Source organism: Morone saxatilis, unplaced genomic scaffold (genome assembly GCF_004916995.1).
Source record: "Morone saxatilis isolate NCDOM2014 unplaced genomic scaffold, NCSU_SB_2.0 Contig15, whole genome shotgun sequence".
Taxonomy (NCBI): Eukaryota; Metazoa; Chordata; class Actinopteri; family Moronidae; genus Morone; species Morone saxatilis.
In genome coordinates, this window is record NW_023339707.1 from 24,912,065 (window position 1) to 24,923,939 (window position 11,875).

The 11,875-nt window shown below is 38.7% G+C and overlaps 1 protein-coding gene across 1 annotated transcript in view; it reads left to right on the plus strand.

The window, feature by feature from the left end:
- The window catches only part of xkr7 (XK, Kell blood group complex subunit-related family, member 7), a 7,388-nt gene extending 1,314 nt beyond the window's left edge, over positions 1 to 6,074 (plus strand). The window contains exons 2-3 of the mRNA XM_035656019.1: positions 2,655 to 2,874; positions 4,475 to 6,074. Coding sequence (XP_035511912.1) covers positions 2,655 to 2,874; positions 4,475 to 5,282 — 1,028 coding nt within the window. The 3' untranslated portion in view covers positions 5,283 to 6,074. The remainder of the gene's footprint in view (positions 1 to 2,654; positions 2,875 to 4,474) is intronic.
- Positions 6,075 to 11,875: the final 5,801 nt, after the last annotated feature.

The following is an 11,875-nucleotide window of genomic DNA, read 5'->3' on the forward strand; positions in this document are numbered from 1 at the left end:
ACAGTCACTAGAAGCACATTTATGGCCCTTAGAGAGACCATCTGTGTGAATACATGTTAGCGGCCCTCCTGTGAGAGGCTAGGCTCCAAGTGTGTGTGGGGGGAGAGCCAGTAGCTACGTAGTATTAGGTTTATCGTGCCAAAGTTACTATTACTGTTTATTAAGCCTGACTATCTTGTGCTGTGTTTACTGCCACAGAAGAGTTCATGTTCATTAAAACATGTTTATGTTTAACATGGTCTATCTACCAACATCCATGAAGCTATGTTACCTAACCAGGCTGAATTAGCCTCCAAACTAGAAGTCTCCAACCATGGTCCAGAGCAGCTGTTAGAGTAATTAAAACTGTACTCCAAACTTTTAGTCCCAGGAACTACTTTGCAAGGACCTAAAAGGTTCCTCCAGCCTGTTGTTGTCTGTGTTTCTACCTCGCATTAAAGACCTGTGAAGATTAGGCAAAATAGTCCACTGACATATGAAAAAAGGATGGCTGTTTTTGGATGTCATTTTTGCACACGACTATACAACAACTTTGTCGTTGGTCCATCTGTCGTATACGTTCTTCTGTAACTCCATGTTTATGTGTCAAAGCACAATTAACAAAAAACAAACTGTTTTGTGGTTGCAGATTTTTAAATTTTTTTAAATGCTTGAATAATGTGTCCAGAACTTAACCCTGCGGTGGAAGTTGGAGTTCCACCAAAGGAACCTTAACCTTAACGTTAAGGTCCAGTGTGAAGGATTTAGTGGCATCTAGCGGTGTAGTTGCAGATCACAACTCAGGTAACAAAAGCACAATTCATATATCTGTATAAAAACATTGTAATATAGTGTACATACAACCTTAATTCTATTTTTTTCTTTTTTCTTTTGTTATTTAATGTGTATTTCTTTTTTTCTATCTGCTATGTTATATTCGGAGCTGCTGTAACAAGTAAATTTCCCCAGTGTGGGATCAATAAAGTCTATCTTATATTCAGTTGATTATACACAACTGAAAACATACCAATGCATATTATATTCAATTTCTGCCAACAGAGCCTCTTAAATGTTACACGCTAGACTTTTAAAAGTAGTTCTAACATTAACCCTAAAATTACGTCTTAAACCTCAAACAGCCCTTTCAAGAAGTAAGGACCAGATAAAATGTTCTTACTTAGCAAAATGTCCTCTCTGTCTTTCAAGGTCTAAAAAGTCCTCACACAGATACAAGTCTCAGAGCACACACACACATTTCTGTCTATTTTGGCAACCTATCATCTGCTGATAGGCATTCATGTTTTGGGGCATTTACATTATATACAGTCTATATAAGAAAAGTGTATTGATTAATCCATCAGTCAATCGATGAAATTAAATAACTATTAGTTGCCAATTAATTATTCAAGTCATCTGCTAAGTACAAATCCCAAACATTTGCTGGTTCCAGTTTCTCCAAATGCTTGGATTTGCTGGGCTTTCCAAGCACAACAAACTGCATCTGTCTCTTTCTACCCATAATCCCTTTTGTTTTGGGTTCATTTCTTGTATAGCTGCTTTGGTTAGGTTTATTTTCCTACACTGCCTTCCTGGAATCTTCTCATGTCATTGCTTTGAATTGTAAACTCAGGTTGGGTTAATGAGAGGAAAAATATATCAACTAAACGATGTTCTTGGTATTAAAAAGTGTGTATGATTTAGTGGCATCTAGCCCTGAAGTTGCAGATTGCAATCAACTGAATATGCCGTGAAACTCACAAAAAGTGCCAAAGGTCCTATCTTGAGCAAGTTTCCATTTGTGAGGCAACTACAAACTAGATACAACTACCAACAAAGTAAATGTTCTTATTTCTAATGCACCAAGGTTTCTTAATGGTAAATCCTGTTAAGCTCTCAAAAAGTCGGTGCAGCTCAGTCAAATTTTAATGCCTTCTCAGTGTGATTCATGGCTAATTTGAGACAAGACTGCATGATTAACACACATGAATGTTTAATGTGTTAAACTGCGTTCTGGGCAGCTCGCGGCGGGCTTCACAGTTATGTGTGTGGGCTAATGATAATTTGACTTCAGTGGAAACTGGTTCAGGTCTGTTTGAATGAGCTAGGAGGAAATATTACATTGTTTCGTGTGTTTATAGGTAATGGTTTGTTTCGCTTGTAATGTTGTAATAACTTGTAAGAGTACTCAACATGTATCACTGATATGTCATTTGAAGGTGCTAAGTTAGCATTTTAGCATCAATTGATTAGTCGTGCATTCACGACTTTGAGAAATTACGCTATTAGTTCCACTGGAAGATAATAGAAGTCTTTTTTCCATTGTGTGATGTTTGCTAGCAGTTGTTCAATTTTTTCTGGTCCAGAAAGACATATCTGAAATACTGGCCAAATTTTATACTCGTCATCAAATTTAATAGTGATACTGATGATCCCTGGACAATGATTCCTTGTGTTTTTGGTGACCGCTCAACCTTTCTTTTGTGCAACTTTGCACATAATTCATGATAAGATAAACAGATTGTCATGAAATTTCCTGCATACCTTCCTTCCTACATACAGTAAGGGGTTAAAATGGTGAAACCATAGAATACATCAAACAGGTGCAGTCCATTTACCATCTTCCTTTCCTCCTTCCTATTTTATCACTCTGTCTCTTTCTTCATCTGTCTCTCCAGGTCTCTCTGCCTCTGCCTCCCTGGTCTCTCTGGCCTGGATGATTGCCTCCTACCAGAAGGTTCTGCGGGACTCCCGCGACGACAAGCTGCCCATGTCCTACAAGGCTGTGATCACCCAGATGCTGTGGCACTTCTTCACCATTGGGGCGAGGACCGTGGCCTTTGCCCTCTTCGCCTCCGTCTTCCAGCTCTATTTCGGCATATTCATCGTCAGCCACTGGTGCGCCATATGTGACCTGAGTCTGGGTTTACAATGAGAAGCTGATTTTAGAAAATGATTATCTTAATAGTTATCACAAGGAAACTCAAGGTCCTTTTTCTCAGTTCTAGTATTCAGAACAAAAAGGTTTTCTTTGACTGTGTAATACCAATTTATACTCAACCACTGACAGATGCACTGGCATTAAACAAATATTGTATGATCGTATATCTCAACAGAAATATCAGATACAATATTCAATCGATTAAAGCCTAAAAAGAAGAAGAATATCTTTTACTGCATATGTGGTAAACGGCAATGTATTTCGGTAAAAAGTTTTCCACACAAAGAAGATATATATTATTTTACCATAAGCCATTTAATCAGCTAATTCTTTTTGCTGTTTTTAAAATACAAGCAAATACACAAGTATGTTATCAGAAACTGTCTTCCAGGTCAACCTCAGGTGTAAGTTCGCAACCTTAAGAGTCCTGAAAATACTTTTATCAGTTTAGATTAGTTTTCATGACTGGTAAGAGTGCACAGAAGAAAGCAATGCTCAACCAGCAGAATGGAGTTTCTGCTATCATTAGAATTATGTTACAACTGTTTTTTTTCTCTCCCCTTGATGTGTTTTATTGTCTTGGTTCTTGCTCATAGACCGTATTAAATCACAACAGTTTCTCTGCACTTCGCAGGTTCTTTCCCTCAAGGAAGAACACTTTGTAGTGGCTAATTTATAACCCCCCGCCCCCCCATTCATTGTGATTATTTACAGATGAAATTGGTGCTGAAAGAATGTGGTCTCTGTAAGCAGAGATTTCTTATCAATGTCTTATCTTGAGACATGAATTTAACCCCAGATCATTGATTTAACTGACTTAAAATACATTACATTTCAGTTCGAATTATAAACTGTCAAAGACATCTTGGTGTGGTGTCTTGAACGCATTTCTCCACTCCAAGAGGCTTCGTAATTTCGACTGACAGCTAAATATGTCCCCTAGCAAACAGCATATTTAACGTCTGTAGGTTTAATTAACAAGACTTGCAATGTAAAGCATCAATTTATTTTTGTTAAGTTATGCTATATGAGATGTACAGTTGTATACAAAAATCAAAAAGAGCATAAATGTGATCAGTAAATTTCATGTCAATCTGCTCATTCGATTTTGATATTACTTATTTACGAGTGAAAATTCATTGGGAGTCTGGGAATTATGAATATCCATCAATAACACCATTCTTGTATAAAAGTGCATCATCAGGACTCGTCAAATCTCATGGATTAAGTATCTTTAAGGCTACCCATGAAGTCCATTTGGCTCCGATCAAAATACATGTAACCTGGAAAAATCCTCCCCGATGTAAAATATGCAATGAAAAAATTGTCTGGTTGTCTCTTCTTACCTTCTTACCACCCTATAAGGTGGTGTCATAGTCCTGTGCTGTTTAGTAGTAGTAATAGTGTAGAAATAATCCAATTCATGTTACTATCTGTATACTATACTTTTATTGTCAGGTCAAGTTTCCAATATTATTTACCACATTACTATTAGTCATCACAAAATTCACTGGAGGCAAAGCAATGTTACCAACAGTATTGTTTATTGTCTTTCAGGTGTGTCATGACCTTCTGGATCATCCAAGGAGAGACTGACTTCTGCATGTCCAAGTGGGAGGAAATCATCTACAACATGGTGGTGGGCATCATTTACATCTTCTGCTGGTTCAATGTCAAGGAAGGTCCGAGCCGTTTCCGTATGACCGTCTACTACTCTGTGACGCTGGCTGAGAATGTGGCACTGACCGCCGCCTGGTACACCTACCGTGGCCCGCACACCTCCGACTCATACGCCTTGGTGGTGGTGTGCCTGGTAGCCTGCAGCTTTGCCCTGGGAACCTTCTTCATGTTGGTGTACTACTGCTGGCTGCACCCTGACGGGCCTGTTCTGGGCTCACAGTGGGGTGGGTGTGTGGACGAGGGCGTGGTGGGTGCAGGAGGGGTGGCAGGAGTGATTGATGCTTGTCTCACCCCATCCCAAGGGTCCCAAACAGACATGGTCATTACCAGCCCTCCAAGGACTCTCCCCAGGACTAAAGACACGGGAGAGCCAGTTCCCGGGGAGCGAGACAAGGACAGAGACAGGGACAGTTGCCTGCCTGTCTTCCAAGTTCGTCCCTCCCCTTCCTCCTCTCCTGCACTCCTTCACAGGACCTCCTCTTCATCCCGTGCACAGGAGGGCCCTGTGATACGGATCGACCTCCCAAGAAAGCGATACCCGGCCTGGGATGCGCACTTTATCGATCGGCGCCTCCGCAAGACCATTCTGCTTCTGGAGACCACATCAGCCGTCAGCCCCAGGATACAGTACAGGAGTAGCATGATGGGCAGCAAAGAGGTATTAGAATATGAGACAACTGTCTAAGCCAACAGGGGCTCTTAAACTTAAATGTGCAGTCTGGGGCAAAGGCTCAGCCTGAGATCAGTTCTCATCCCAGGACTACCTACGCCAGGAGAAGAATGGAAAGGAGACACAGAGTGTCAGGCAACTCAACTCTAAGAGTTGTCAAAACTTGATTGTAAAATGTAAAGCGCAATCTGGGACCAAGGCTCTCCCCTTAGGGCGCAGTCCAGGAGTAAGTAGCATGAATGAGCCGTGGGAAGTAAATGGAGTAACACTGAACTGGGATAATCTTCATCTTTTCTAAAAGCTTGGAGGTGAGAAATTTAATCTCTCATCCTGGGACCAAGGAGTGTTAGATTTAGTTTCATCCTGCACGGTCAGAACAAGAAGTAAAGGGATTGTGAGAGCAATGAAGTGGCGGAGTTTGAGATAATTGAGAAAAAGTGCTGCATGAACTTGAGCCTCGGACCCCGGAGACTCAACAGAGACTCACTAGGGAACTTTTAGAGACTGGTTACTAGAGTTCACAAAGGACATGCAATCATTTTGGGTTGGTAGCAAATTAGACAGTGACATTAAATAGGGACTCACCATCTAATAAAAATCGCTTTAGTGATTTACAGGTAAAAAGATGCAGAGATGTGTAGGTTAAAACTGGGCTAAATTTGGTTGAAAAGTGATGTCTAGTTATGTTTAGAAATCTATGTTACATATGATAGGTTAGATATGTTGTTTAAACAGCTTTTTAGAGTATATGTCATAATATATTTCAGTGAAGCAGGACATAGCTACAGGATGAAATATACTAAAAATGTGAATTAAATAATGTAGATCACTTTTCAACCACATTTAGTCCTGTTTAAACCAAAATGTGTAGATTTCCTTTTGCCTCCAAATCACCAGTTCATTAACTAATTAAGAATGTTTCATAAAAACAATAAATATGAATGTATTTGTTTTAGCTGGGAGATAGAGAATATTTGACATTTTTTATACATTCATGCTTCCAAAAGGTTGCATGTCCCTCACAAACTTTGGTAACTTTCTATTAAGCATTTTGAGGCTCCAGCCTCATGAAAACACAAGGACCCATGAAATGTAGACTCACAAGTCTCACAGTTTATGTCCAGATGGTTTATGAAATGTAGGCCTGAGAGAGAAGTGATAACAGTCACCCATCCATATGTGATACAAAAGCAGCCATAGCAGAAGTTCCACTGTTTACATCCCAGCTGTACTGTCACCATTAACCTGAGAAAAGACTTGTTTGGAAACTCGATCAGGACCAGATGTAAGGATGTAAAGTGGATGACTTCTGCAATGGCTACCACCATATGGCATGCTGTAACTCACCACAAACAGGCCTAAGATGTACAGTTGAATAAATACAGATGTCAGATATAAGCTATTATAATAAGCTGTAGTTAGGTGATGAATGACCTTTGGGTGAAAAAGCTTCATTTACTCTTAAGAGTCTAAATGTCGTCCACTTTTCTTGGAATACATACCATGTAGGGGTATGAAGGGTATCATGAGTAACCTCATTATGCTATGAAAACATTTTTCAGTGTTTGGGGAGAACAGTATCTGACGAGAAATGTCTTTTAACAATGTCAACAGACCTTAAAAATCCTAGAATGATTTATTGGAATGTGACAACACAAGAACACATCCAGTAAGTGGTTAATACATGTTACAATAAATGCAAAGCAAAAGCAAATTGATGACAAGAGCTCAAATATTCACGGTACCATGATAGGATGTTGACAAGGGTGTGGACTTTTTGAAAGGCAGTGTTGTTTACAAAATGAAACCATCTACAGGCCTTTGATTCAAAGATTCAGGTTTGGATTAATGACTGGCATCATCAGTGGAAAAACTGAAACTGTAAGAACTGATGAGAATTCCTCTTTTCTCATTCAAACTGCTGTTGTGATGCCCTAAAGCAAGGAGCTTCAACTCTTCAGCTGAGCTGATCATAAACCAGCTTCAGAGGTCGAAGTTTAAACACAGCTGCTCCCAGGTGTGAATGTGTGTTACTGTCAATTAGAAGCAGCTGGATGCTGAGAAAGTCAGGCATGGTCAGCAACAGTACCTGAAGGAAGAACAGTAAATAAAAAAAAACACTAGCATCAAAGCTAACTTCTGTCCTCCCTCATATTACACAACAGATTTCGCTTCAGCAGTCTCTCTTTGAAGTGGTTTTCAAAGATGTTTTTTTCTTTAAAAGCCTGTAGGGTTAGTCTGTGCATTTAAGGTGATCTGATTTGTTATGAAGTGGGAGTTCTTTAAGTCAATCAACATTTAAACCGGTGTTGTGATTGTTTTAGATAAAGGCAGCAGAAGGTGTTAGCATTTTTAGCAATGCACTTCCCTAAAAGACATTACATTCCCTATGTGACCCTGATTCATCCCAAAAAGCATGTTCATCAAAACACATTTGAAGATGCATTTGATGCATAATGTGCAGTGATAAAGGCTCCCAGTTTGTGATATAGTTAAACTGTTTCGTTGTTTTTACCTTAGTAGCAGATGTAACCAAGATTTTTACATTATAACCCAACAAGCATTTAGAAGATGCCGATGTTCAGGGGGTCACCGATTCATGGTTGACTGACACGAGCACAAAAAATAAAATATTATGGCACAGTTAAAACTCATATTATATAAACTCCTGTCAAAGATATTCAGATTATAGTTTTTACAAAAAGCTGATGCAGACTGTTCATCAAAATTTAACGTCATAATGTTTATATTGTAAAAACCGAGAATATCTAATATCTAACAAGTGTTTCATCTAGAGAAAGTTGTTTAACATGAGCCTGTCCACCATCTTCACCCTGAGATTAGTGAAGTCTTCAAAAATCATACAGTGTCCTCCTGCTTTCATCTCTGGCCAACAAAAAATTATTTGTTCTTGCAGTGTCCAGTGTAGTTTTAATTATCATCTTTATGCTGATGATGCATGTGTAGATTATAAGGTGTTGAAAGGACTTCAGGAGAAGTATTTCTAACCTGGATGGGTAAAGCAAGTCACTAAGAGCAGTTTATATACTTGCTTTTTAACAATGTGTTCATGTAAATAAGCAGCTGTGATGCAAGCATTATTGTTCATATTTACCTAGGTACTTTGTGTCTACATGGAGGATTAAAATCTAGGCAGGCAGATCAGGGCTAAATCAGTGGGTTGCATTATTTTCTGATAGTGTGAACATAACGCTCTGAAAGATGACTAAATACACAGGTTGGCCATCATGCACACACATATGCATTGTTAAAAGCAAGTATATAAGCACTCTGATCCTCACAAGGTTTGTGGTTGTATTCCCAGTGAAGACACCAGGGGCAAAAATATCCATATAAGCTCACTTTGGATGTGTGTGTCTCCTCTGCAGGGAAACTATTGTGTCATTTTAACTCCAGTGGGTGGTCAACAATCAGGAATGCAATTTAAAAATTAATATTGGTAATAACTTGGTGAAAAGCATTTTATTATCCTGACAGTTTTGTGTCCAACCTGAACCTGTGGATGTTGGTAAAGTGTTGACAGTCACTGCGATGTTAATGGTGCTGAAAATGACTCAACGTCAACATGATTATGTCATGTTGAACATGATAGGCTAATGTACAGATAATGCATCAACCACCCAATCATGGGCCGAAGGCGAGGCTTCGCTTTCTCTGATTGGGTAATGAACCAGTCCTTTGTCGTTGAGGTAAAATAACAGTTAAAAGTGGTATATATATATCGACTTGAACAAATCATGTTAAAAAGTAAACAGTGAGTTTAAAAACTCATATCATCTTTTATTAATTGATGCAAGTATTTATGTTTATTTATTTTTGTATTTGTTTTATATCTATTTATCTATTGTTTACTCACTCGGTGGCCATGTCTTTGGTATGACTCTTATATTAAGATGTAAAAACTGAAAATAGATTTTTTTTTACTCATTCTATATATCTGTATATACCAGCGTGGCGCTATACTAGGACGTGTATGTATGAGTATGTGTGCTTTGGTTTGTATGTATGTATTGTATGTACAGTATGTATGTAAGGATGTGCTCTAAGTTTTTTTGATAATGCTGCTTAAACATCCTCTGAGTGAACGAGCAGAAAAATTAAAATGTGGTGAAAATATCTATGATGCTGTTAAAAAAAGAATTCAACAAGCTGTGCTGATAACTGTAGATGGGAACAATACTGTAGTAAACATGGCTGAACAGCCGTCGAAAATAAACTGCTGTGCTTTTGTTTTCTTTTACAGCATTAGAGGTGGAAAGTACTCGCATGTTGTACTAAAGTACAATTTCTATGGGACTTGAAATTAATACTTTTAATAATATTGTACTCACTGTACAGTATTTGACAGTTATCATTGCATTTTACATACTAAACACACAGTAAAATCAGATAATATGGTGCAATTCCATACATTAAACTACGCAAAAGTAGCAGAGGTCAAGCCAAATCATTGTTTTGCAAGTCACAAGTAAGTCTAAATTTTTTGCACTCCAAGCCTTGTCCCAAGTCAAGACTGACAAGGTCCAAGTCAAGTCCTACACTTTGAGTTTCCAGTCCTATCACTAGAGGTCACCGGAGTTACGTCGATAAGGGAAGAAACGACCAGAATTGGGTTCTAGCAAATGGAGTTCCTGCAGCTAATGGGCTAGAGTCCCAGGTTAGTGTATGAATACATTCTTGGGGCATCTTCCTAAAGGAGTGCTACATGTTGGCAGTAAAGCGCAGAAGAAGAAAGAGAGTGGACGAATCGGGAGGAAAGAAAGTATCCCTCCCCCCAGCTGGGGAAAAAAACGCGAACCATTTGTCTCCACAGTAGAATCAACACACATGATCTTATTCCAAGCTTCTTCCCTTGTGAACACCTCCGATCCACTCCTCTTCTTTCTCTGCGTGTACAACAAAGTAGCGCTGAGAGTCCCGTGGATTTCACTTGTTCGAGGGAAAACACACGAAGAAGAAATTGTTTGTTGCAAGAAGTGTGAATAATTCGGAACAGTAGTGTTGTGAAAAACATGACATTTTGAAGGGGGGAAATAAACAGTACTGTTTTGTACGTTTCTGCACAAGTATGAGTTGAAAAGGCATGTTTGTCACGTAATGGCGCCTTGATCAGTTGTTGCACAGACATTTTAATTTGCATTTTTGTGTCTGTTAAGATGAGCAAAAGGCACTCTTTAGGATTAGCCCAAGAAGTGTATTGATAACTAAACGGGAGCTCTGGGCCCATAGCGCAGGATTCTCCAGTTTGCTAGAACCCAATTCTGGTCTGTTCCTTTTTTCCTATCGACATGTACTCGGTGACCTCTAGTGATCAAGCGACTAGGGTAAAAATCTGCCGAAGTTCCCCGTTAATGCCATGTTTGACAACAGAAACGAACGAAACCACAAATATCTTTCAAATGTAAGGGAAGTTGTTTCAAGGCAACCATTTTTAAATTTAATATACATATCTTTTTTTTATTTCTTGTAAATGGTTATCTAGATGTTATAATATAGCTCCACACTCCTCTTCATTCTAATATTTCTTTGTTGTTGTAATTGTTATGTATATCTTGAGTGTCCATAGTTTCATATTGATTTTCTCTATATGTATGCACCTCCTTTGTTGTACTTTAGTTTTGTATATACTCGTTCTGATTGGCTGCTACTATATCTTTCTTAATATTATGTCTGCTTTATTTCTTGTTTGTATTTTATAACAGTCTGTAAATAACAACGTGATGTTTTCATGAAAATATGTAAACAGAGCCTCTTGATCATTTGGAACATCCAGGCATTGGTTTTGTTATGTAATTGTTTATACACTTAAATTTGAACAAAAAACTGGGGCATGTGCAAAAGTTTGGTAACCTAAAAATTCATCTTAACTTATTATTTTTACAAGGTATCGGACTTTTTATCAGCTCTTTTAGCCCTTGAGCCTGTCAAGCAATTGTCATTAGGAAAATGGTCACCCGCTGGTGCAATTCCTTGAAAATGAAAAGTTGTTGAAGCCCACTGCACTGTCCACAATGCAGGGAGAAGACTACAAGAAAGGCATAGCGAAAGCATGTCGCTGCTTGCTGGAGTTTCCACCAGTGTAAAAGGTAATTAAAAAGGACAGCAGTTTAGCGAGAACGGGGATTGGAGGTCAGGATAAGATCTGGAAGACCAAGAAAACTCTTATGAGAAACTGCTTGTATGCTGGGCAGAAAGCAAATCAAGACCCCATGGGATGCAAAAAACCTGCAGGATTTTAAACAGACTCAGAGTTCCACTGATCCAGAGCTGCTTCGCAAACAAAAAACCGTTCATGGAAGAGCGTCAGTAGCAGTAAAACCTTTACTTGCATCCCAGATATCCAGAAGTATGCAAACAGAACATCTCTTATGAAAATAAATCTAAACAATGCATGAATGTTTGTTGCAATATGTTTTAATGTCCATACTCTCAAGATTGTTGTTCATTTTTTCAACTGAAAAAAATCACCAAAATGTGTTATTTGGCAAGGGTTGCCGCATACAACTGTATCAATCATTTAAAAACCACTCTAAAAAGGGGACCATTCTTTCAGCAATGAGTACTTTTACTTTTGGATACTAAAGACC